This window comes from Oscarella lobularis, chromosome 3, assembly GCF_947507565.1.
Source record: "Oscarella lobularis chromosome 3, ooOscLobu1.1, whole genome shotgun sequence".
Classification (NCBI taxonomy): domain Eukaryota; kingdom Metazoa; phylum Porifera; class Homoscleromorpha; order Homosclerophorida; family Oscarellidae; genus Oscarella; species Oscarella lobularis.
In genome coordinates, this window is record NC_089177.1 from 668,845 (window position 1) to 691,260 (window position 22,416).

Consider the following 22,416-nt stretch of genomic DNA (forward strand, 5'->3'; position numbering starts at 1 on the left):
TTATACCCCCTGATAGCCCCCCCCCCCCCCCCCGACCTTTGTAAACCTTCTCACCGTTCGTAACACTCGGTATGCGCATAAAGAACGGAAGAAGCCAGCCCAAGGGAATCGGCTTGCCGCGCGAGCCGCCGTAAATGACTCCGTTCTATAATTTATTTCCAAAGCACGGTACTATGTTTAAGAAGTGCGCAAAAACTAGAGCAGGTTATGTTTGTGTTCAAGTGTTTTCAATACGCTCCGCCGGACTAAAATCCTGCAAGGACACAACGGGAGGGGGGAAGATTAGGAACCCTTAGTGACGTTCTTATGATAAGGCGGACGTACATACTGCAGTTCCCATTCGACCCTTCTCCGCCGTAACAACAGATGAAAATGCCTTGAGCCAGCTATGAAGCTCCTCGTCACTTTCCGCCTTTTAAAATTAATAGGTATTTTTGCCACGGAAAACACGACAGATGTATAATGAATAACCTGGATGTAGAACGTACGAGAGGGCGTTTCGATTTGAAAGAGATTGTCCTTGTTGTGGTAGCTAAAAAAGGTCTCTCTAAGTGGATGCCATATATGGTCACCGTAGCTTACCCAATCACCTGTACGACATTTCGTATGTCACCTATCGAAACGCTTCGAATGGGTTCCTTGTCCTAGATACACTGTATAGGCCATTCCTCGAGGGAAATCATCTTCAAAGTCTACCATTTTGGCTTTGTAATAGGAAAAATGAATTGGATCCAAAACGAAATAGCGCTGCTTCCAGTTTTTCATCTGCCGCGATTTATCCGGGTTATCGTATGAATAGAATCGCTGATTGCCGGCTCACCTTGGCGCCTTGTTTCACGCAGTAGCCCGCCTTCAAAATTCGCATGCCATCCGGCTTTCGATCGATGCTTTCCGCTTTACATCGTTCCGCCGACTCGACGTCCGAAGGGTCGAAAGCGGTCGCCGATCCCTATGCGCAAGTCTTGCGTAAGAAAATCGAAATTTCCTAAAAGGGGGCCCCACCGATCGTAGTATGGGCGTTCGCACGACGACGCCTCCGACGACTTTCGTCTGATAGTGCACCTCGGCTTTGGGCTCGCCGCCGCTCGATCGCGAGCTATTCACACGCTTCGGCACCTGAAACGGGAAGTTAGGGGGGCCCTTTAGCCCCTCTTCTCGTTTCTGTCGCACAGTCGCTTGTTTGAGCTGCTCGATCCATTCCTCGCGTTCCGTTTCGTTTTCCGCTTCGAAATAATGCGTTTTGTCGGGCAAAGCGATCTCTGGAAACGGGAGTGTAAAACACAACCGCGCACACAAAAGGGCCCCGGCATTCTTTGCTCACCAAAACAAAACATTTTCTTCGGTCGCACCGCCGACGGTGCAACCTAAAAAAGGCGCATATAGTAAACGTCCGTTTTTTTCGCTGCATCGCACCTTTGTGACGTATTTCGTGTTGATTTCGTCCAGAATATCTTCTCCTTGCAAGTCCTAGAAAGAGAATAACGGCGTAATCGATGCCTGCTCTCGCGTTCCACTTGCCTTTGTTGCGGAGCGATAAATTCGCAGAATCGTGCCGTCGAGCACGAGAAAGCGAGTGCTCCACGAGCCCTGCGCGCTTTCCTTTTCGACTTGACCGCAGAGGCGGTTGTGCTTGTCTCGGTACGGCATGCCGGCGGCCAATAATAAAAGGGGGTCCCTCTTATTCTGCTCGCGCTAATGAGCACGCGTTTTCGTCCGCAGAACTTTCCAACGACGTCGTCTCGCAATCAAACGAGAGAGACCCGTTCGCTTTCGCCTCCGACAAATCGAAAGGGGCGTGACGCGTGACGTAACACTCGAAATACATGATGATTATTAATGAGGGTCGAAGCCAACAGCGGGGCTCTTTTTCCTTTTACGACCTGTAATCAATTTAACGAAATGGACCTTCCGTACTGAAAAAAAATTATGCACGCCTTACTCATTGAATCAATGCAGTGGGGACGTTTCTCGATTACGTCATCCGTCCACATGCGATAAAAGGAGCCTGCGCTGCACCTGTTTCGTCACTTGAGTCGAGGCATCTCAATTACAAAGGTCTACAGTACTACAAAGCTCCAACGAAGGATCTCTTTCGACACTTCCATGGCTCATCGAACGCAATTCATCTGTATCTTCAGCGTCGCCGTGCTCGCTCTAGGTACGAGCCCTGCTGAGTCCTTGCTGCTAGGCGTAGACCTCGCAAAAAAGGGGCGCCGCTCCCGCATTCTTTCCCGTCGAAAACCGCGTTCTCTACGGCTTCTCGCTTCCTTCTGCGAGTCGTTCTCATGCGCGTTCTCACTGTACACACGCGAATTTAGCTCGTCGCTGTAGGTGGCACGCCAGGGTGGGTCCCTTATTTACGCGTCGGCTTTCTTTTGTTTATGCTCGAGCGCGCGAGCTCGTACACATCCGATCGTTCCTTTGCGAAACGAGCGGACGAGTACGTGCGCGCTTGACTACGGTCCAACACCTGCGCTATTTCGCACTCAGGCGCCCGCGCCGGCGGCACCCGCGCATCGACACCCACGCGTACACGACCCGATTGTTCCGAAAACGTGGTCGCGTCATGTTGGGCGGGCCAGACAGCTGACCCTCTCGTTTTTTGTCATGCAGTTCACGGCGCTTACCTTCCGGGACAAGTTCGGCTCGACTGTAACGGCATGCACGGAACGGTGCGCATCAACGCAACGCAAGGCAGCGGCAAGATTACCTTCGATTTCCGGGATCTTCACTGGTATCGTTCCGACGAAACGCGCTCGTTCGTCAATATTTCGGCGGCAATTCACCACTTACCGGCGACCTATCGAAGCGACTGCTCCTCAACCGACGTCGGACCCATCTACGATCCCACGAACGCTATGACAATGGGTCAATACGAGACAAAGTGTCGCAACGATTCGATACAATGTGCCGTGGGAGACCTGCGAAACCGCTTAGGTGCGTTTCCGCGTTTTTTACACTCGCATTCCAATTGAATATGCGACCGCGGTTGTAGGTAAATTCCACGGCGGATCTAGCAGCGCCGTTCTGAGAACGACGTTTCCCAATGACGAATGGCATCTGAGCGGTGCGCGCAGCGTCGTCGGACGATCGCTCGTGCTCTACAATTCGTCCGGAATGCCGTTCGCCTGCGCATCGATCGAACGCCACGTCGTCGGCTCGAAACGCGAAATCGTCCGAAAAGCGATTTTGACGGCGCCCGTCGGCGGCGAAGTCACCTTCACTCAGATCGTCGACTCGACGGGAAAACGCTACGACGCGCAGATCATCGTCGATCTTTTCAACGTTCAAGGAGCTGCACAATCGAGCGGACACGGATGGTATCTCGATGATGGACAGGTAGGCAATAACGAGATTAGACAAAAATAGAGGCGCAAATAATAACAATTAGAGGCAAAAAATTGAATAAGTGCTCAGCAGACATTTTTTAGTCGTTTTTTACTTCATATCCGCTCCTTGAGAGGTTTTAGTCTCACGTGCCTGTTATTTGCATTTAGATAAGCAGCGATGCCAGCTGCTCTGCTCAGGGTTCGGCGCCCGTTCGACGTGCCGGCTGCAGTCCCGCAAATCCATCCAATTGCTCGCCAAATGATTTGGCTGGCAAGCACGGTTCTCTCACAATTCCGTCTGGCCGGGGACAACGCGTGTTTTTCACCGACTCTTCCTTGAACGTCGCCGAACTAGATCAGAAAGCAATCGTTGTGACGAACAGCATGGCCAATTCGCTGCTTTCCTGCGGTAATGTGAAGAACGAGGACTTTCAGTTGGGAGCGTACTTCGACGACGAGGTCAAAGGAACGATAATGTTCCAGCCGGCAATTGGGGGCACAGTGGTCAAAGTCAATCTGACGGGACTGAACAACAAAGCCGGAGGTTATCACATTCACGTGTATCCTGTTGTGAATGGCGATTGCATGTCAACCGGTACGCTCACTAAATATAAAATCTAGATTTTTTTCCTTATTGATTTTGACTATAGGGGGGCATCTGGATCCGTTTGGAGTCAAGGGCGCGCCTGTCAATGGCTCGAATGACATGTACGAAGTCGGGGATTTGAGCAGCCTGTTCGGTTCCTTTGCCGGCAAAACGAGCGTGTCATTCAAAAAATTCAGCCACAATTTGCAGCTCTTGGGTCGATTTGGCGTTCTTGGACGTTCTCTTGTTATCCACGCTACCGACGGGTCGCGATGGAAGTGCGCAGACATTTTGCCGATGGCGCCGGGCACGAAAAAAATGACGGCAGTAGCTAACTTTGTCGGAAAATTCGAAGGATCAGTGAAATTTGTGAGTTCCGCGTAGAATCTCCCTCCCCCGGCCTACATGGTCCCCTTCTTTGCCTAGACGCAATGGCAACTTCCCAACAATCAGTCAACCGACACAATGGTTGACATAGACATAAAGAGTGTTGGACATAGCGAGGTGAGTCTCTCCGCGAGTCGTCTCCTTAGAGAGGTGTCCTATAGCGTTGCTATCTTAGTCTAAGAATCACAACTGGCACGTTCACAACAAACCCGCTGCCGACTTTCCTACCTTCGACGACAAGAACTGCGCTTCGTCTTTCACTTCAGGCCACTACAATCCATACAACGTCGATCTGGGAGTAAGTCTTTTAGTTTGATGGGATTGCGTGGGGATAAAGCGTTTTTTTTATAAAGGCTAATTATTCCAGTGAGTGCAGCATTTCGAACCCGCTTCGATGCGAACTTGGCGACTTGAGCGGAAAACACGAGAAGTACAACATTTTTCCGAAAACGGCAAAGGCCGGTCGCGGCTATTCATCCGATCCCAATCTTCCTCTTCTCGGACCTTTGAACGGTAAGAGGACTCCCTGATATCCTCAGTTTTATGATCCAAGTTCTTCTGGCGCGCAGTTATCGGTCGATCGATTGTTATTCACGCGGAAAATGCCGGCGGACCCAGAATATCGTGCGCTTCGATCTATCCCGACAAGCGCAAGTTCTTCTCGGTGATGTTCAACAAGCCAGAAACTGTCAACAAGTAAGATGGATGGTAGCGCAAGCGTTTCTCAATATCGAGCTCTACTACTATTAGCGCTGACATTCAGTCTGCTATCGCTCAAGGAATGAATATTGACGCCGCTGAAGTCCAGTTTTTGTCTGTTAACAGTGAAGAATCTGGAAACTGTACCAGTGCCACTTTTGTTGTTCCCGGTAAGAAGTCTCATTATTCGTTATTGTTGTTTGTTTGCACTATTCAAATTTTCAGATGATGCTGTTCAGGGTGATGACTTTTTGTCTGTTGTACCCGACGGAAAGTTTGGAAGCTACGAAGTTAATAATCAATGTCTAAGCGGTGGCGAGCCGACGCAAGAAGCTCCTAGCGGTGGCGAGCCGACGCAAGAAGCTCCTACTGGTGGAAGTGTAAATCTGAGCTTTTCTCTCCTGACAGTAATTGGATTTTTACTTGCAAGCCTTCTTGCGTAAACTTTTGCGTGAACTCTGCTATTCTAATTAACTAATTTCTGCACTTGCTGTCTTGCCCTTTTATCTTATTACGTAAGCATGAACGCTAAACCTATGGCTAAATATAATATGTTGTGACGTCGATATGTCCTAAGCCTAAAGTACGCTAGTCTTGTGTGAGCCTTGCTCGTCTTTCACTTTAGCGGCCACATGAAGCTGTTCTCTATTGGCATCTATTATGCGACGCCTGGCAGAAAGCCAGTTTTGAAGAAAAAGGCTCAAAATGTCTCGTCGTTTGGCTACTTTCAGCGATCCGGGTAAAGAAGGAAAACGTCTTCTCTCGCGCTTTTCCTCAACCCGATCGTTTGTCTCGTCAGCGTACAAGAATTCCTCAACTTTACCAGCTCCCTTCTAGTGGAACGAAGCGAGCCCGGTCAAAGGAAGACGGTAAAAGAGCAAGGTATGTATCGAATCATGTGACGCGATGTATATTACTCGACGGTGTTCTTTGTGCAGAATACAGATGTCACGTTTTCATAAGGTCCGACAACTTGGGCGGAGTCCTGATAGCCGACCAAGAGTATCCTCAGAGAGTTGCTTTCACTTTCTTGACCAAGGCGAGAGACAATCATTCATATACTGTAGTAAATCATTGTTTTTGACGTCATGTTATGTAGGTTTTAGATCAGTATACTACGGAATTTCCTAACGGCGCGGGACGGTGGGCTTCTACGTCTGGCAGTCATTCGTGGCCAGCGCTTGATTCACTTCTGGAAAAATACCAGGTACGGTACCACTCCCCTTTTAGAGCATGCAATGTGATACAATTATATGCCAACTCAGCCTTGCTGGACTCAATGAGTAGTATTATTTATTACCCACAGTACTTGAGATATAGCAGTCCGTATTCTCTCAGAATCCCAGAGAGGCAGACGCAATGACCAAAGTTCAAGCGGACCTTGATGAAACCAAGATAATATTGGTATTGTAAATGGTAGAAATATTTTGTATGGGCTTGAGACGAATTTTAGTATGACACTATTGAAGCTGTACTGCAGAGAGGTGAAAAGCTGGACGATTTGGTAAAGAAATCTGATGATTTAAGTCTCGCTTCAAAGTCCTTTTATAAGGAGGTATGCAGAAAAGGGGTTGGGGAGTTTTCCTTGAACTAAATTTATTTTGTAGGCTCGCAAGGCAAATTCCTGCTGCGTCATTTTGTAAGAGTACTAACTGTATGATGTAAGAACGGGACGTGTCTCATTGAAAATAAATTTGTGCACAGAAGTACACAGCACACTTTTTTAGATAACGCGCGTTATTGCTTCTGTAATTTCTCACGTCCTTTCTTTGTTCTCTTCTGTTGGATCACTATCGTCGGCTCTGCCATCACCGTTTCGCCGTGTCGCAGAAAATCGGACAAAAGGAACCGAACGCCCTCTCCCGAGAGCCATTGACTGGCGGCGATTCGCGAAGAGACAGCGCGAAGACAGTGCGGTTTCGCTTCCGCTCAACGCTCGAGCGTCATTCCGGCCGCAAATCGATCGTTTAATCGTCGAAAAGTGTTTGAAACGTTCATCGAACGCCCTCCGCGAAGCGCTCATCGATCGATTAGTCTCTGTACTGTGTAAACATAGCGTAAGAGCGCGACTCTCGGACACTCCCACGCGCACGCGCCCCGATTTCTCTCATCAATATGACGGCGACGACTCTCCCCGTCGATCTCCTTCTCGCCGACGTCACGATCAGCGCCGACGAAAGAGCTTCGTTGCGAACGATTGGCGTCTGTTCGGCGTCGTGGCGCGGCGCGCGAATCGCTCTTCGTCGTCGCGCGACGCGAATCGGCGACGCGCAATCTCTCCTCGCCGCCTACGGCGATCGCTTGGCCTTTCTCAAGTCCCTACGCCATCCTAATTGCGTTCCGTTCTACGGCGCGTGTCTCTGCGAGGGAATCGATGACGTCCTCTTCGCTTTTGAGTGGGTGGGTCCCCCCGCGACCGTCGCCGCGCGTCTGCGTCGAAACGATCGTCGCGGTCAGGCGCCGTTCGCCTATAAGGAGATCATCGACGTCGCCGGCGACGTTCTCGCCGGTCTACGCTATCTAGAATCGCGCGCTCATCCCATGACGCGTAGCGGCGTTTCAGCCGCGGCTTTTGTGACGTCAGAAGGCGTCATTTTGACTGAACGCGGCAAAGCCATGTTGGCTGACGTCACGTCGGGGATTTTCGAAGACGGCCAATCGGCGACGAGCGCGCGTGCGCTTCCCGGGCCACGTGGCATGCATTTTGTCACGTTTTCGACGGCATGTCTCATCTTGGAAATGTGTACGGGCATACCGGTCACCGTTCAATATGATTTGGATCGATACAACGCGAGCCTACACGGCGTCGGCGTCAATCACCCTCTCTACGTCATACTCAAACGAAGCATGGAACCGCCGCCCAATTGTCCGACGCCAAGCGAAATGGCCGCCTATTTGGAAAAGGAGAAGCGATCGCAAGTCTATTTGAGCGGCGGTGGCGACGACGTTTCCGCTCGGGTTGCTCATCTCGACGAAGTCGTCGAACAGTGCAGTACGACGATTTCGAGGTTGCAAAAGAACGTCGCTCAGCTGCAGCACGCTCTCTTCAAAGTCGTCACCGAGCACAAGAAGTCGACGACGCGCTTCAGCAAGCAGATTCGCCTTCTCACCGTGCAAAATCGTCTCCTACGCGAACACGTCGGATTGACGGGAAAGAATCTTGAGTGGAACGGCGGCAGTGCCGGAGGTCCCAGTCCTCTCATTCAACATCAACAATCGTCTCTTGACGGCGGCAATGTGATGAGCAGTAGCGACGAGTTAGCGGCGATAATGTCATTCAGTGAGACTCCTGTGAGAAGTGACGACGGAGCTTCCAGCATGTCCGGTGCTGTGAGCACAGAGTCCATGGTAGCTGAAGTAGCGGAAGGCGATATAAGTGCTCTCCTCAACGTCGTCCAGTCCGTCGCAGGCGCCAATGAGCAAGCATCGACCGCCGTCGCGAACGAGGCCGTCGTTGCTCGACTCGACGAACTCGTCGCCGGATTTCAACACTTTGGCTCGTCGACGATTGTTCTCAGTTCGACTGACGACGGCGGCGGCGACGACGACGACGACGACGAGAGCGATGGGAATCGTTCGCGACGGGCGGTCAGCGTTCCGTCGCCAGATCCTCGTCACGCGGAACGACGTTTTCCGTCGGCGGACGACGAACCGCTGCGACGGCATTCGGACGCGACGCGAACGGTTGCCGCGCGACTTCTATTGCCTCGTAACGATCTTTTGCCGCCAGTCGTTCCCCTACGAACGACAAGTCTGCGATCTCTTAATAACGCAGCATCGTCGTCAATGGAGAGTCGTTCTACGCCGGCTGGAAGTGAAACTGTCTCATCGACAACGACTACTACAACGACGACGACAACGAACGGAAGTCCTGGACCGAGTGGTGTTCAACAACCAATGGTCGTCTCTCAGTTTCTGAATGACTTTCAACCAGACGGTCTGAGCTCAGAAACGGTAACCAGACGACAGCAGAGGCAGCGGAGAAGAGTAAGTTTCACACATGAGAATTCTAGATATATACGGTAATGTTATATCTTGTTCTGACAGAGACGGCCTCATTCTGCTCATGAATTAAGTTCTCAGTATGCTCCTTCTGAAGTGGGGGCGACGGCGACGGCGGAGTCTTCTCAAGAAGCCGAGTTGCCCGCTCGTCAGGACGAAGCGACGCCGTCTGAAGTTGCCGGCTTTGTACCGCGAGATCGTCCCATAACGGCTGCCGTTGCGCGCGCCTTGACGTCAGCTGAATCCATGACGACGATCGCTATTGGACGAAAGGGGATTCCTCCGAGCGATTCGCCTACGCCGAGCGCGGCACCGCCAATGGACGAAGCGCCGCCACCGTACGAGCACGTGGTTGAAGAACGGCGACAGGAGGCGGCGAGAAGAGTGCGCAGTACGTCGCATCATAAACTGAGGATGAGCTGCTTAACTTTATCTCCTCTGTCCTCAGATCATCGTTCTGCTAGTCCGCCGTCTTCGCGTCGACTTCAAGTGCCAGATAGGAATACTCGTACCCGTTTCGGCGATCGTCGGGTTCAACCACTGACGAGAGCTGCACGCAGCTTTGGCACTTATCCCGCATCAACAGTGTGGTCAAGTAAGTGCAGATAGGATAGAGCAACGAGACTGATCCTATGCAGTACACCACACAAGACAGTATGCAATAGATACACGTACAGTAGTACATGGAATGAGCGCTGTAATGAGAGAGTGGGATTAGTAATTAATCCATCCTACTCCTTTCCTAGGAACGTTCCGATTTGGAAAACACTTTGACAAGAACGGCGTCATCTACTACCTAGGAACGGGCGACACGTCGCACTCGTGGCGAAATCCCGCTGAGATGGGTATTGTTCGAGTGACGCGTTCCGGCGACGAGTCCCAGGCGCGCGGCCGACCGGCAGACGTCTTGAATCGAAAGAAGGGAACGACGTGCAGCACGTGCAACGAGCCGCTCTCGTTCTTCTGCTTCGACTTCGGCCCGCGACGATCTCTCATACCGAATTATTATACGGTGCGACACGGCGCCGCCGGTAAATGGTCCGCGTTGCGCACGTGGGATTTTGAGGGATCTGTCGACGGCACGACGTGGATCATTCTTCGACGACATCACAATGACGTCAGTTTGAAGGGAAAGTACGTGGCGGCGTCTTGGCCTATTGAATTAGAGCCCGCGCCGTCTCCTTTGCGGTATTTGAGGATTAGGCAGACGGGGCCCAATTCGACGGGTGGGTTTCATTTGTGCGTTAGCGGCTTCGAGGTATATGGCACACTGTACGAGGAAAACGTCTTTTAGTAGATTTATTTGTTTGAAAGTCGATTTTACAGTAGTATTAGAGAGTTTTTACACGTTGCTTTACACGTTGCTATGAAGAGTAGGCATTAAACTACGCGTGTGAGTCCGCTGACGTATACTGTACAAAAGTAGTCGCGCCTCCAATTCAAATGTCTAACAGGTGTGATCTCTCTGAGCGCGGAGGGCGTACGGGAGCCTTGCAAACAGGGCAGAAGATGCTTCTGCTCAGCCAATGGCCTATGCATCTGCACACAAAAAAAAAGAGAAGACTGACGAATCCAGCTCTAATAAAGCGTTTTTTTCCCATTACTGGCCGTGGTAGCCGTGCAGGCACGAGCACACGTATATAGTCTCATTGGCATTGAAGTCTTCGAGGCAGATGGGACAGGCCTATACAAGACTTTTCTAAGCAAGCGCCAAGGCAAATCAAACAACATTACTTCGTTCGTCACATCCGTTTTAGAATTTGGCCGATATTTGATCTAACAAAGTGACGCAGTCAAACACAAGTGCCTGATAATTAGCATAGGAATAAAGTCGTCATCAGCGGGGGTGTGAAGCCGCAAGTACAGGTACACTGTGGCTGTTTTATCCGCCCGATCGTCATGAGTGCGTGACTACAGGTACACTGTGGCTGTTATCCGCCCGATCGTCTGACTACAGGTACACTGTGGCTATTTTATCCGCCCGATCGTCATGAGTGCGTGACTGTGTCCCTACTTATCGTTGCGCTCACCTTTCGGCAACCCTGCAGGTTATCTTCTTCAGCTCGGCGTATTCTGTAGTCAACAAAAGAACAAACGAAGGAACGGTTATTGAGAAACACGCGGTCGCGCAAGACGGCGTTGACTCGCCTGCACATGCAGTAACAGCAGAAGAAAATGAGCACGGTTATGATGCCCCCGAGAGCCATCCACGGCAGCGCATAGCTATCCATCGTCCGCCCAACTAACAGTTATCCGGGCGAGCGAGATTCTTTCTTCCGCACTTCCCGTATAACGTTGACCTTTTGACGCCACATTCGCGGCGCTTTCGTTTCGATTACGCGCGGCGACGTGAGCATGAACGTCAGACTGCTTCTAGTAACGGCAAACGTCGGCTCGGCGTTCGAAAACGTAACAGGAAAAAAAAAGGAAACGACACAGAATATCACCAGTCTTTTCGCATTTCCCGCAGCCCCACAGCATCCAACCCCTTTGGATCCAAGAAGTCCTCAAGGTGAATTACTTCCTAAGTGCGGATGCTAAGAAAGGAAGCATCTCCTCGGCCAAACGTCCGAGTTGTTCTACGGCATTGCCCCTCCCCTCTCCCCTCGAGTTCTTTACGCGCGATACATTTAGACCGTCGATCGACACCGCCCCCATTTCGTCGCCATTCACTTCCAAGAACTCGGCGGAAAGTCGTTCGAGACGACAATCGACGGCGTTCAGGATTTCGCTAGGTGCGCGAGTCCCAACCACCTGTTTCCATATGGAGAGGTGTTGTTATAGGGAAATCTTCGAGTCGGACGTGGGATCTCGATATGATCGCATTTTGGGAATTTTTGACGAGAGTGCGAGCACAAAGGAGACGTTTACGGTTGGAGAAAGAGAGCAGCGTTTTTTTAATTTTCTTATTATTTTTTCTTGAAGGCTTTGGGGTCGTTGTATCTAATTGAACGATCGTTGACCGACGTTTATTTGTGGGATTTTGAAAGTGAAGACTTTTTCGCAGATCGCCTGCCGTTTCTCGAGGGAAATTTATTTTCGTAGAAAATCGGTTCGATTCCGCGGTGGGCTGTCGATTGTACGGCGGCGATCTGAACGGTTGTACCACGCACAAGAAACGGAAATTTCCGCCCGATTTCTTTCCCCAGGTAAGGTAGAAAAAATGGGCCAAAGAAAATCGACTCGATTGTTTTCGCTTCAGTTCAAATGGTCGCGCAAGGGATACATTCAAACGCGGTGGAGAATCAACGGGCGGTAAGAATCCATAACTTTGTATGTAGAGATTTTATTTCTTCTTTACAGAGTCCTGGATTTAGTGAACGTTCATCTTTTTCACGACGCGTCAAATCTCACGGCCATGGAACAGGTGAGAGTTTCTATCTGGCACCCCTTCTCCGTGTGTTTCATTGTTTCGGTTTTTTCTTTTCAGTCGCCGTCAGTATACACGTTCAATCGAAAGAAGGCGCTGAATCACGTGTTGAAATGGCAAGCACGTTTTAAATGAATATGATTATTAGCAAAATTTGCTTTTCAGTGTTGAAGAGACCCAGTCGACTCCTCTTCCCACTTTCTACTTCGGCGACTTCAACTTTCGTCTCGATCAGAAGAACGTGGTGAAGGTGAGAGCACATGCAGAGCTTTAGAAATAATAAATAATTCAATAAATTCAAAGTTGTTATCTGATGGCTTGACTCCGTCAGTCAATCAAAACGATGACGAAAAAGTGGTTCAAATGGCTTACTACCGAAATTCGTCCTCAGACGATGTACGCGTAGGAGGTCTCCTATATATATCGAGATAATAGTTTTCAAACGCAGGCGGTGCTTGCCCTTCTGGAAAAATCGTTCGTCTATGAGGATTCTGGACGTATGTTGCACGACAATGGACGCGAGGTAACGCCAATAAGACACAGACACCAATCATCACCACTCTACGCGTGGGCGTGGTCAGGAGCGTGAGGCATGTGTAGATAATTGTCGCTGACGTAGTGAAGGTTGAATTTTTGTCGACCGCGCCTTCATATTTTAAAACCGCTTCTATGCTGCCCATGTTCCCTAAAGAGAAGCTCTCTCTCTCTCTCTTATCGACTTCAGTCTATTATATGAGTCGAATTATCTATAAACGGCTTCCTCCTCATAACAATTTTGTCTTGGACCTAATACCGCGGAAACGCGTGTGTGTGTGTGTGTGTGTGAACGGTGTCTGTTGCGCCTGTTTGTCTTTGTCTGTCTCGACGATTTTGTGCGAGTTCTGTTTGTCTTTGTCTAAAAAATTTTCGTTTCGTCAGCTGCGTCAGTTCGACTTGGAAGGAAAACAGTTCGACGGGCTGCACGAACTACCGCTGACGTTTCCGCCCAGGTTCCACGGATATCCCTCTCGCGTTCTCTCGCTTTCAATCGAAAAAATTTAGCTATCCGTACAAGGAAGACCTGGACGAGGGAAGCGTGCTGAATACGACGAGGTTTGGGGGTTTTTTAATAATTTTTAGCACCGCACTTTATGCTTTCCCCCACAGATGTCCTGCCTGGTGCGATCGCATTCTCTTCAACGACGCCGCGCAGCTTGACTTCATGGGCGACGTACTAGATGAGAAAATTCTCAAAGAAACATTTCTCACGGTAATTTCTTTCAGATCCAAAGACACGAGTATGGAATGGTGGGAAGACACGTCTGCACAGGCGATCACAAGGTACGTACGGTAGTGCGGAGACAAATGCGAAGGGAATGTAGGGGCGGGGTTATTTTTAGCCCATCTATCTTGCCGTCAATATGCCGTCCAATGATGACACCGATTCCGGTAAGAGTCAACTTAGCGCGCGAGCATGGGTGGTCCTTTTTCTACTGTGTGTACGTCGGAAATTCTCCTTCTGGAGAACCAATCGAGACAAATGGGGCTCCTGGAGGTCAATACTCTGGCTAGGGGAGTAAAGGGTCTTGAATTTGTCATCAAATTAGGCGAGTCCTAATGGGCTTCCATGTAATCCGCTTGCGGCGCGGCCTCCCCTCGCGCCAAACCCGGTTTCCGCATAACGTCGTTCGTAGCCATATTGCGTTTTCGGGTCTCCCCGCACGGTTACTCTAAATTCGATTTGAGCCAATGGGAGAGATCCGCTGACGTCATCTCCGTTCTAATTATTACCCCTAGCGAATTCGATTTGTTTCCCACTGGGCTTTTATTTGAAGCTGCGTGCTGTCACGCTGCTAATCGCGTCTTTTTCTAATGCGCAGGCAACGAGATAACGTCGAAACGACGCGATGACGGCAAATGCAATTATTTCAATATCTTTCTGGCACTCGTCGCCGTTTCTACGCTTTTCGTCGCCGTAGCTTGGCGTCGACTGTAGATATACGATTTCCTTTTCGGTACGTACGCGTCTACTCGATAAATTCCTTTTGGGGCCCCTCTCGCTCCGGACGTGATATTGTGGCGTCGACACCTGGCCAGTAGACTTAGCAATGAGATAATCGACTTTTAAGTAGCTGTTTAGAGGTCGACTGCATCGTTTGCCCCCCCTGCACCTGTACGCCACGACACCGTCATCGTCGTCATCACAGTAGAACTCGTTTCCGGCACCCCCACGTGGCTTTCTTGTTCGTCGCACACCCCCGCACTTCTAATCGCTCTCATCAACGAACTCATTACGAAGACGCCCCGCTGTTTCGACAGACGACACCGAGAATCGTTATAGACCTAGCGTAGACTGGCACGCGTTCGAGTGTCGCATCGTTTTCCTCAGAGAAGAGCGACTCGATAGGGCTGCTCAGGGCGGAAGTGCCCGATAAGGTAAATTGAGTCTGCTCCGCCTGTAATTTTGTCACCTGTTTCGCTTGCTTTCACCTCGTTACACACTCGTCCAGGCTTCCTTGCGGAATTTCCTCGCTCCAAGGCCTTCTTCCCTCCGGTATGCTGGCCTTGAGGAGCAATCCTGAGACGATTAGCAGTTGTGAGCTCGCGGCGTTTCTTTTATGCGTGCAGATGCGCTATACACGCCTGCGTAAAGCAGATAAGACTAGCCGGCGATAAGCGGCGGCCCCAAGTGCAAGACCAGCTGGTAAAAACAGTGCGATATGTTGATTCACGAGATACGTTTGGAGGAGCAGTAGCAGCTGCGTTACGGGAAGTATAGATCGACTATGCTGTCGAGCATCGCATCTAGACTAATTGGTACTCAAAGCAACACAATACAGGCGCTATCGTGTTACAAAATATTTATTCGATCGCTCTTAAAAGCCCGGTCGAAGCTATTAACAGCAAATGATTGCCTCCGGTGATTGAAGTCGAGCCTAACTACATTAGAAACGACCAATCGTCGAGCGGATAAAAAGGAGAGCCCATGCAGAAGTCGTGCAGATGTGTGTAAGTGATCGTATCTGCGGCCAATGGTGGCGAGCCATTGCAGGCAATTCGCCTTACTCGATTTGGTCATTTACACCAAACATTCATCTATCGATCGTAAAAAGCCTTCGCACCTTTCGTCCGGTTCCATTTAGCCTGCAGCAGCCGGTCCGTTGGAGTGCGACGTACGTACGTCATCATGGCTCAATTGGAGACGACGACGTTCCGAATGGAAAATCTTTTATGCTACAACGCTCCCAACGCCTCGTGCCACCGCGCAGCCGCGCAACAGACGGCCAGCGCCGCCGCCGCCGCCGCCGCCGTCGCTGCGTCGCATCATCGCCAATGGCCCATCTGGCATCAGCCCTACCCATTTCCCTCGCCCTCCTCGTCGCCGTCGGGCGTCGTCGCCTCTCCGAAACGACGTTCTCACATGATTCGCGACATTCTCGGCGGTAACGGTGGCGTCAGCGACGAAGATGCATCATCGTACGATCATGTTCCATCGTCTCGCCACACCACCGACACCGCCGCCGCCGCGATCACGCTGTCCGCCCATCCATATTCATACGCCGCCGCCCACGCGCCTACTCCCTTACTTGTCAAACCCACTCCAATCAATCCTCAGCGATTTGCTTCGTCGACGACGCTCGGTTATCATCGATTCCAAGCCGACTCGAACGGCGGCAGCGCGTTCAGTCCGCGAGCGACGTACAATATCTTCATGCCGCCGTGGTTGCGAGTCTCGCAAGCGCCACCTCAGCCACCGCCGCCACCACAGTCGGACGATGGGGTGCACGACAAAGGTAAGCGTTTGTTTGGTTTGGGAAGAGAATGCCATCATTTGTAAAAGAAGTAGACTTATTAAATTTATTGCTTGCAAATATCGTTACTCGAGAGGCTAATTGATCCCCCCTTTATCCGGGGGCGCGCGTACGCCTCCCACTCTCCAGGGCCCAGTGGCTCTCCACTCCCGTAAAATGCGGATCGTTTAGTCAACCCCTTTTCTTCCCTTTAGGCGCAGTTTATCCAATCAGCCCGTCTGATACCGCTCACTATCTGATTCCCGGAGGGAATGGAATGCCCGTTGGGGACGGCAAAGAGCGGCGTAAAAAGAAAACTCGCACGGCGTTCACCGGTCGACAAGTGTACGAACTGGAGAAGAAATTCAAAGCGAAGCGCTACCTGACGGCACCGGAACGCTCCGAATTAGCAAAAACGCTCGGCATGACGGAAACGCAAGTGAAGATCTGGTTTCAAAATCGCCGTACAAAATGGAAAAAGAAAAACGCAACAACGAAGAACGCGATCGCATCAGATGATAATAATAAGAAAAGTGACGGCGGCGGCGACACAAAGAGTTCGGGATCGCCAAGTGGACGTCCAGTTGACGAGATGATGGATGACGACGATGACGACAATGACGACGACGAAGATACAAATGATCGCGATTCTGATCACGTGTCGTCAGGCGGCAGCGCGGTGGCGGCGGACTGCCAAGACGAATCGTGAACATATCCTCACACTCCGAGCACGGTCACTCTCTCTCTCTCTCTCACTCTCTCTCTCTCTCTTTCTCTGTGATTGTTTATTTATTTGCTCTCGTCCTTTATGAGGACGAGATTGACTTCCCTGATGCCGTCGCTGCTGTGCGAGCGACGGCTTCACGTGCTCTCGACTGCATGGACGCAACTTGAAGGGAAAAAAACGCAATATGTTTATTACTGATTTATTACTGCACGTACAGCGTCGCGCATATAAGCGATTATGACGTCAGACTCGATACACGATGCGAATCGTCTGCTTCTACGTTGTCGCCGTCGCCGCCATTCGAATCGCCTCCTCCATCGCGTGCAACAAACGTCGTACCTGCGTAGAACCCTCTGGTCGAAAAGACGGCGTCTGTCTCAAAGGACTCTGCGTGCCGACGCTCGACGTCACCTATAAAATCCGAATCGAGCTTCAGTATCCCGAAAGCAAAGTTCCCAAAATCGCTCGCAGACTGGGCATGTTCATCGTCGGCGAAGGCATCGGTTTGAGTTGGAATAAGCGAAAGAAGCTATCGAAGGGAATGAAAGATCGTTGGTTTATCGTTATCGCCTACGTCGGCAGCAGCAGCGCCGCTCAATGCGTCCGGCCCGACACGTGCGAGCACAATCAACGCTACGTCGAATTTCGGTTCTATCGCGGCAGAAAGGAAATGATTGGGCCCAATTTTCGTCTCGATCTTCCGCTGGCGACGAGTATAGGAGCGAAAAACGAGCTCCTTATACCGACGGCGCGATTTCATCCCTGGTTTGACAACGTCGCGGTGACGTTGTCAAAGCCCGTGTCGTACACGCTACGAAGTCTAGGAAAAAGACGAGTCACGGTCTTATTGCCGGCCAGCTTTCGCGAAAATTCTCACAAAAAATATAAGACGCTTATCGTTTTGGACGATAAGATGGTGCCCGCTCTCAAAGGCACGCTAAGCGATCTGACGTCGAGTCGAGGCGTCATGGAGGAGATTGCTCTCATTGGAATCGAGGTGAAGACAAAGTCGGACTTGTTGCCGCTTCAATCGCAAGTTCTCAAGTGCAAGAGGTCGCCGAGCGTTCACGGCGATCGCACGTGCGATTCGTGCATAAAATGCTTTTCGGAAGAATTCGTCGAACCGTGCGAAGCCGTCGATTTTCAAATGGAATTCAAAAAGTGCGCCGTTGTCTCGTCGATATCCGGACGCGGCATGATCTATCTCAACAGCATTCTCACCGTCGTCCTATCCGAACTCGTCAAGACGTACAAAGGCCGATTGCGCGTCGATCGGGCCGGACTCGGAATTATGGGTTACGGATTGAGCGGCATGACGGCGTGCTACGGCGCCGTCAAGTTCCACTGGCGCATTGGAACGGCTATCTGCATGTCGCCTCGGCTCGCCTGGCCCGACATGGAGAAGTCGAAGCGTTTTTTCTTTGATATCGTGGAGAATTACGATAAACTTCCCTCTGGCATGCGGATCTATATGGATGCGACCGAGAACGACGATTGGCAGTTTACGCTCGCTGCCGTCTACGATACCGTCAAGGAAGCAGTCAAGGTGCTTCAAAAGAAGTTCGGCTTTGTTTTGGATCGAAATCTCTTCTATCATCTGATCTCGAGAAACGACAAGGTGGGTAGAAGAGAAAATGCGCTCAACACCAAACGAATTTATGCACGAGCCTGGATACCGCTGACGACTATGTATCGACCTCCAAAAGGAGCCAAGCCTTCGGCTGGAAGTGCGTCCTGTTTGCTAGAGAAACGACCGGTGACGCAGCTCTCCGCTAATCGTGGTCGCACTAATAGGGTTACAAAGACGACGAAGAAGAGGAAGTCTTGTCCGGCGTCGAAAGGGGGCTTTTCTCTAATTGTTCTGATTGGAAGCGTTTTAGGCACGTTTATTGGAACTCTAGTTGTGACGGTGATCGTCATGTATTTGTGTCGGCCGTCATCGTCTCCAACCGTTATTGATGCCTCCTCGATAGATGATGATGACACAGACGCGGATTCTGAATCGGAATCATCAAATGAAAATGATGTGACTTTGAGTTCAAGTTTGAGTGCCAGTTTGAGTGCCAGTGCCACAGCAACTTCAGGTTCGAGTGCAAGTGGGAGTTTGAATTCAGGTTCAAATTCAAATTCAACTGCGAGTGCGAGTGAGAGTGAGAGCTCGATTTCAAGTTCAAATTCAACTGCAAGTGTGAGTGGGAGCTCGAATTCAAGTGCGAGTGAGAAGTTGATTTCGAGTAAATCAATTAATTAGAAGGCATTACAGTAGTAGGAGGTGACGTGTCGCCCGAGCGCGCTAAGTTAAAAAAAATGGTTGAGATTTTTGCCGTTGCTTTCCTCGTCTTTCTCTTTACGTTAATCCTTTTTCCTGCATCGACGGGCATCAGCTTTGGCATACGTAAAAAGTACGTCAAAGTGCTTCGCTGGATGTTTGAGGTAAGGTGGGGCTCCTCATTGGGGATCTCGTCGAAAAATCGCGCTTCTCTCATCAGTACGGACGCCGTCGAATTCAAGAACACGAAAACCCACCCGAGGAGGACATAATCGCAGGTAAAGAAAACCTCTCTCGTCGTCTCTTCTAATCGTTTCAATGCAGATTTCGAGAAGGAAGAGGCGACTCCGACTCCGACTCCTAATCCTAAACCCAATCTTCTCACCGCGTCGAGTCTCGGCAAGTTGCCGAGAAATCGTTCGTTTCGAACGTTTCGACGAGAATTCCACGTATCGGACGGCTGCGATTTCGCCGTGAACGCGATCAACGTAAGAAGAACCCTGAAAATTCGTCTCCCACTTTTTTGAATGACGTTTTGCGCTACTATATCAAGGCCATTGCCGAGGACGAAGTCACGAAATATTTTACGGCTAGTGGTAAGGGTTTTCTCTACGGTCGAAGGAATGAAAAACGGAATTTTCTGCTTCAGAACTTGGATACTGGAATTTTCTCACGCGCACCAACAAAAATTATCAGTTTATCAAGTAGGTCTAAATTTAGAGATGACGCAGGATGATTACAATAATTTTTTTGTGTGCAGTTGGAAACTGACATTATTGTGGGTGCTTGGATTTATTATTAGATACTTCGTTCTTCTTCCAATGAGGTTAGAACGAGTCCTCGATTTAGGAGGTGTTTTTTTGACATTTTGTCTGTGTTTAGGATTATCATTTGTTCTATAGCGATCACCTGGCTTCTTTTCACTGTGGCTCTCTTTGGATGTCTGCCTAAATTCAGGTACGTCGGGCAACGTAAAACTCGCACGTTATAAACAGATATTAGAAAGTCTGTGTGTTCTCGCCCATTGAGAGAAATGCCATTACAGGTATCGAGCGGCGCTCGAACGATGGTGCACTTTGATTTTCTATCGAATATTCGGTCGCGCTCTTTCTGCGTCGATCACAATTGAGCAAACGTAAGAATGAAGAAGTGATTTTAGAAAAGAAAACGCGGTGTTCTTGTAGAGAAAATCGCGCTAAAAGTGGCATATGCGTCGCCAATCACACGTCTCCGGTCGACGTTGCCATGCTGAGCGTGGACAACTGCTTTGCACTGGTACAAAAACAAAAGGATTCGCGATTCTCTAATGCGAGCCCTTGAAGGTCGGACAGAAACACTCGGGATTTTTGGGAGCTTTTCAAGCGCTGCTATCCCTCTGTCAGTCGTCTCACATCTGGTTCGAACGAACGGAGGCGAACGATAGAGTGAAAGTCCTGCAAAGGTGAGAAGATATCCCACGCGAATCAATTCAGAAAAAGAAAGAGCGAACGCGTTACAGGCTAAAAGCTCACGTCAATCATCCAGATAACAATCCAATTCTCATATTTCCAGAAGGTGCGCAAGGCGTAATTCAATAGTATAGAGACAAGCGAATTTCTTTCCAGGCACTTGCATTAATAACTCCGGCGTTTTCATGTTTAAGAAGGGAAGTTTCGAAGTCGGCGGAACGATCTATCCGGTCGCAATCAAGGTACGCATTCGAGCCCACACACGCACACACACGGGGGCGGCGTCCCCTGACCCGTTTCCAGGCTACGGTGCCCCAACACACAAGCCGCTTCTTCGTTCTTCCTCCCCGTGGCTTTTGGCTTTCCCTTTGACACGCGCATTTGCATACAAATGACGAAGCTCTACTCGACGTACGTACGTAGGTACGTACGAGAGGGCGAGCGTCTGTTTGTTCAGTTCCCCCGCGCCACTTCCTCTGCGTGATACAGCGCGCGGCGAAAAATTTTTGTTGTTTCGTTGCCAACCAGTTGCTCTTTATCTTGATCGACTCGCAAACGAAGCGGTCCCTCTGTAGTGAATTCGAAATCTTAAGAGGTGGTTCGCGGAAGTGGTCGTACGTAGCAGATGGTAAAAGCGGACATGGCTTCTGTAGGCGATGAGGGGGGGCCCTTTGCGTCCTTTCCATTGTTTCTTAGCTCCTGTTTGTTTGATACAGATGGGGGATTGAATTAGGAGGGGGTGATTCGTTACGTCCAGCTGCCCACATTGCCCAACCGCGCTACCGTTGAACCAAACCGAATGAGGAGGTGTATCATTATGCATCGTTTTTTTTTCCTCCCCAGCTTGCCCCTGACCTCGTTAGCGGCTAGTTACTTTTCCCCTTTCGTCGAACCCTTTCACTCGCCTCTCCTTCACACGATTTGAAATGCAAATTTCGACGCGTTTGATCAAATCCGACCTATCCCGCCCGCATCGTATCCTTCCCCTGTTCTCCTCTCTCAGAAAAAAAATCGTTGTGTCCCTATGTAGTACGATCCCGTCTTCTGCGATCCTTTCTGGAATTCTAGCCAGCAGTCGGCTTTCCACTATTTTATGCGACTTCTAACGAGCTGGGCTCTCGTCTGTTCGGTCGTCTATCTACCGCCGACGAGACGACGGGTATAAGCTGCATGAGAAACGAACGAAGAGCTCGTCTTTATTTCTGATAAAAAATATCGCGCTTCAGGAGAACGAGGAAGCGATTGACTTCGCCGGTCGGGTAAAGAACAGCATTGTTGAGACCCTAGCCGTCGCCGACATTTCGTGGTACGCGGATCGAGCCATGGGATTTTTTCCCTCCCCTCCCCGTCCCCTCCCTCTCCTCTCCCCCCGGCAATCGGCTCTTCTCTTTTCCGAAGGGACGGAATGGTAAAGAAACCGGGCAGCTTCAAAAAAGAATCAATGAAAGATAAGAAGGCGGAACGACAGGCCGAATATTCGGCGACGCTAAACGTTCCGTCGCCTCCGAGTCGAAACGTAGTAGCCGACGACGATGACGACGACCAGTCGCCGCTGAGGAAATATCCTCCGCGTAATAAAAAAGTTCGAGCGACGTTCAACTTTAAGATTGACTAGTGAAATTCTGTGCCCCTCCCAATGTATCGTATTTCTCCGACGGCCCGCGCTGCGGCGCCGTGACGTCTTTGTACCCCCGCGATTTATCGACCTTTACGATCAAAATGGATTTTTGTTTTCCCACTTGTCGGGACCAGATTGTCCCAATTAGAAGGGTGCGACCGCGTCCCTTCATTCGAGAATATGACACCCTTTGTCGCGTGTACGATTACGT

The 22,416-nt window shown here is 50.3% G+C and overlaps 9 protein-coding genes across 9 annotated transcripts; 7 read left to right on the plus strand and 2 right to left on the minus strand.

Annotated features, from left to right (window-relative positions):
• Positions 1-139: 139 nt before the first annotated feature.
• Positions 140-2,844, minus strand: LOC136184653 (pleckstrin homology domain-containing family A member 1-like). Its single transcript, XM_065971578.1, has 12 exons — positions 1,940-2,844; positions 1,519-1,880; positions 1,414-1,467; positions 1,322-1,364; positions 1,171-1,259; positions 1,003-1,116; positions 821-949; positions 697-765; positions 583-644; positions 472-532; positions 329-412; positions 140-253 (listed from the first exon to the last, which is right to left on the minus strand). The coding sequence occupies exons 2-12, from the start codon at positions 1,645-1,647 to the stop codon at positions 218-220; spliced, it is 870 nt and encodes a 289-aa protein (XP_065827650.1). The 5' UTR covers positions 1,648-1,880; positions 1,940-2,844; the 3' UTR covers positions 140-217.
• On the plus strand, positions 2,000-5,567 carry LOC136184646 (uncharacterized). Its single transcript, XM_065971570.1, has 11 exons — positions 2,000-2,158; positions 2,614-2,937; positions 2,996-3,339; positions 3,498-3,924; positions 3,980-4,284; positions 4,342-4,419; positions 4,478-4,600; positions 4,656-4,815; positions 4,872-4,998; positions 5,053-5,171; positions 5,227-5,567. The coding sequence occupies exons 1-11, from the start codon at positions 2,104-2,106 to the stop codon at positions 5,442-5,444; spliced, it is 2,280 nt and encodes a 759-aa protein (XP_065827642.1). The 5' UTR covers positions 2,000-2,103; the 3' UTR covers positions 5,445-5,567.
• Positions 5,568-5,594: 27 nt separating this feature from the next.
• On the plus strand, positions 5,595-6,712 carry LOC136184655 (synaptobrevin homolog YKT6-like). Its single transcript, XM_065971580.1, has 7 exons — positions 5,595-5,740; positions 5,801-5,883; positions 5,940-6,040; positions 6,101-6,208; positions 6,340-6,405; positions 6,455-6,556; positions 6,609-6,712. Exons 1-7 carry the CDS (start codon positions 5,634-5,636, stop codon positions 6,642-6,644), a joined length of 603 nt encoding a protein of 200 aa, XP_065827652.1. The 5' UTR covers positions 5,595-5,633; the 3' UTR covers positions 6,645-6,712.
• Positions 6,713-6,740: 28 nt separating this feature from the next.
• On the plus strand, positions 6,741-10,409 carry LOC136184644 (uncharacterized). Its single transcript, XM_065971565.1, has 4 exons — positions 6,741-8,988; positions 9,049-9,394; positions 9,452-9,598; positions 9,750-10,409. The coding sequence occupies exons 1-4, from the start codon at positions 7,117-7,119 to the stop codon at positions 10,295-10,297; spliced, it is 2,913 nt and encodes a 970-aa protein (XP_065827637.1). The 5' UTR covers positions 6,741-7,116; the 3' UTR covers positions 10,298-10,409.
• On the minus strand, positions 10,288-11,304 carry LOC136184656 (RING finger protein 122-like). The gene is made up of 5 exons (XM_065971581.1): positions 11,152-11,304; positions 11,034-11,076; positions 10,738-10,779; positions 10,608-10,687; positions 10,288-10,542 (listed from the first exon to the last, which is right to left on the minus strand). The coding sequence occupies exons 1-5, from the start codon at positions 11,232-11,234 to the stop codon at positions 10,443-10,445; spliced, it is 348 nt and encodes a 115-aa protein (XP_065827653.1). The 5' UTR covers positions 11,235-11,304; the 3' UTR covers positions 10,288-10,442.
• On the plus strand, positions 10,962-14,424 carry LOC136184650 (inositol polyphosphate-5-phosphatase A-like). The gene is made up of 18 exons (XM_065971575.1): positions 10,962-11,412; positions 11,474-11,515; positions 11,638-11,738; positions 11,788-11,875; positions 11,929-11,992; positions 12,049-12,152; positions 12,206-12,258; positions 12,307-12,370; positions 12,434-12,489; positions 12,539-12,623; positions 12,677-12,769; positions 12,822-12,896; positions 13,292-13,362; positions 13,415-13,465; positions 13,520-13,583; positions 13,637-13,693; positions 13,753-13,801; positions 14,233-14,424. Exons 1-18 carry the CDS (start codon positions 11,359-11,361, stop codon positions 14,346-14,348), a joined length of 1,287 nt encoding a protein of 428 aa, XP_065827647.1. The 5' UTR covers positions 10,962-11,358; the 3' UTR covers positions 14,349-14,424.
• Positions 14,425-14,492: 68 nt separating this feature from the next.
• On the plus strand, positions 14,493-17,072 carry LOC136184651 (homeobox protein Dlx1a-like). Its single transcript, XM_065971576.1, has 2 exons — positions 14,493-16,146; positions 16,359-17,072. Exons 1-2 carry the CDS (start codon positions 15,540-15,542, stop codon positions 16,850-16,852), a joined length of 1,101 nt encoding a protein of 366 aa, XP_065827648.1. The 5' UTR covers positions 14,493-15,539; the 3' UTR covers positions 16,853-17,072.
• Positions 17,073-17,129: 57 nt separating this feature from the next.
• LOC136184647 (uncharacterized) lies at positions 17,130-19,192 on the plus strand. The gene has a single exon (XM_065971571.1). It carries the CDS (start codon positions 17,130-17,132, stop codon positions 19,119-19,121), a length of 1,992 nt encoding a protein of 663 aa, XP_065827643.1. The 3' UTR covers positions 19,122-19,192.
• On the plus strand, positions 19,168-22,325 carry LOC136184649 (glycerol-3-phosphate acyltransferase 3-like). The gene is made up of 15 exons (XM_065971573.1): positions 19,168-19,303; positions 19,360-19,417; positions 19,464-19,627; positions 19,693-19,735; positions 19,789-19,843; positions 19,900-19,965; positions 20,022-20,096; positions 20,185-20,274; positions 20,324-20,414; positions 20,462-20,580; positions 20,638-20,693; positions 20,744-20,829; positions 21,618-21,746; positions 21,814-21,893; positions 21,986-22,325. Exons 1-15 carry the CDS (start codon positions 19,178-19,180, stop codon positions 22,200-22,202), a joined length of 1,455 nt encoding a protein of 484 aa, XP_065827645.1. The 5' UTR covers positions 19,168-19,177; the 3' UTR covers positions 22,203-22,325.
• Positions 22,326-22,416: the final 91 nt, after the last annotated feature.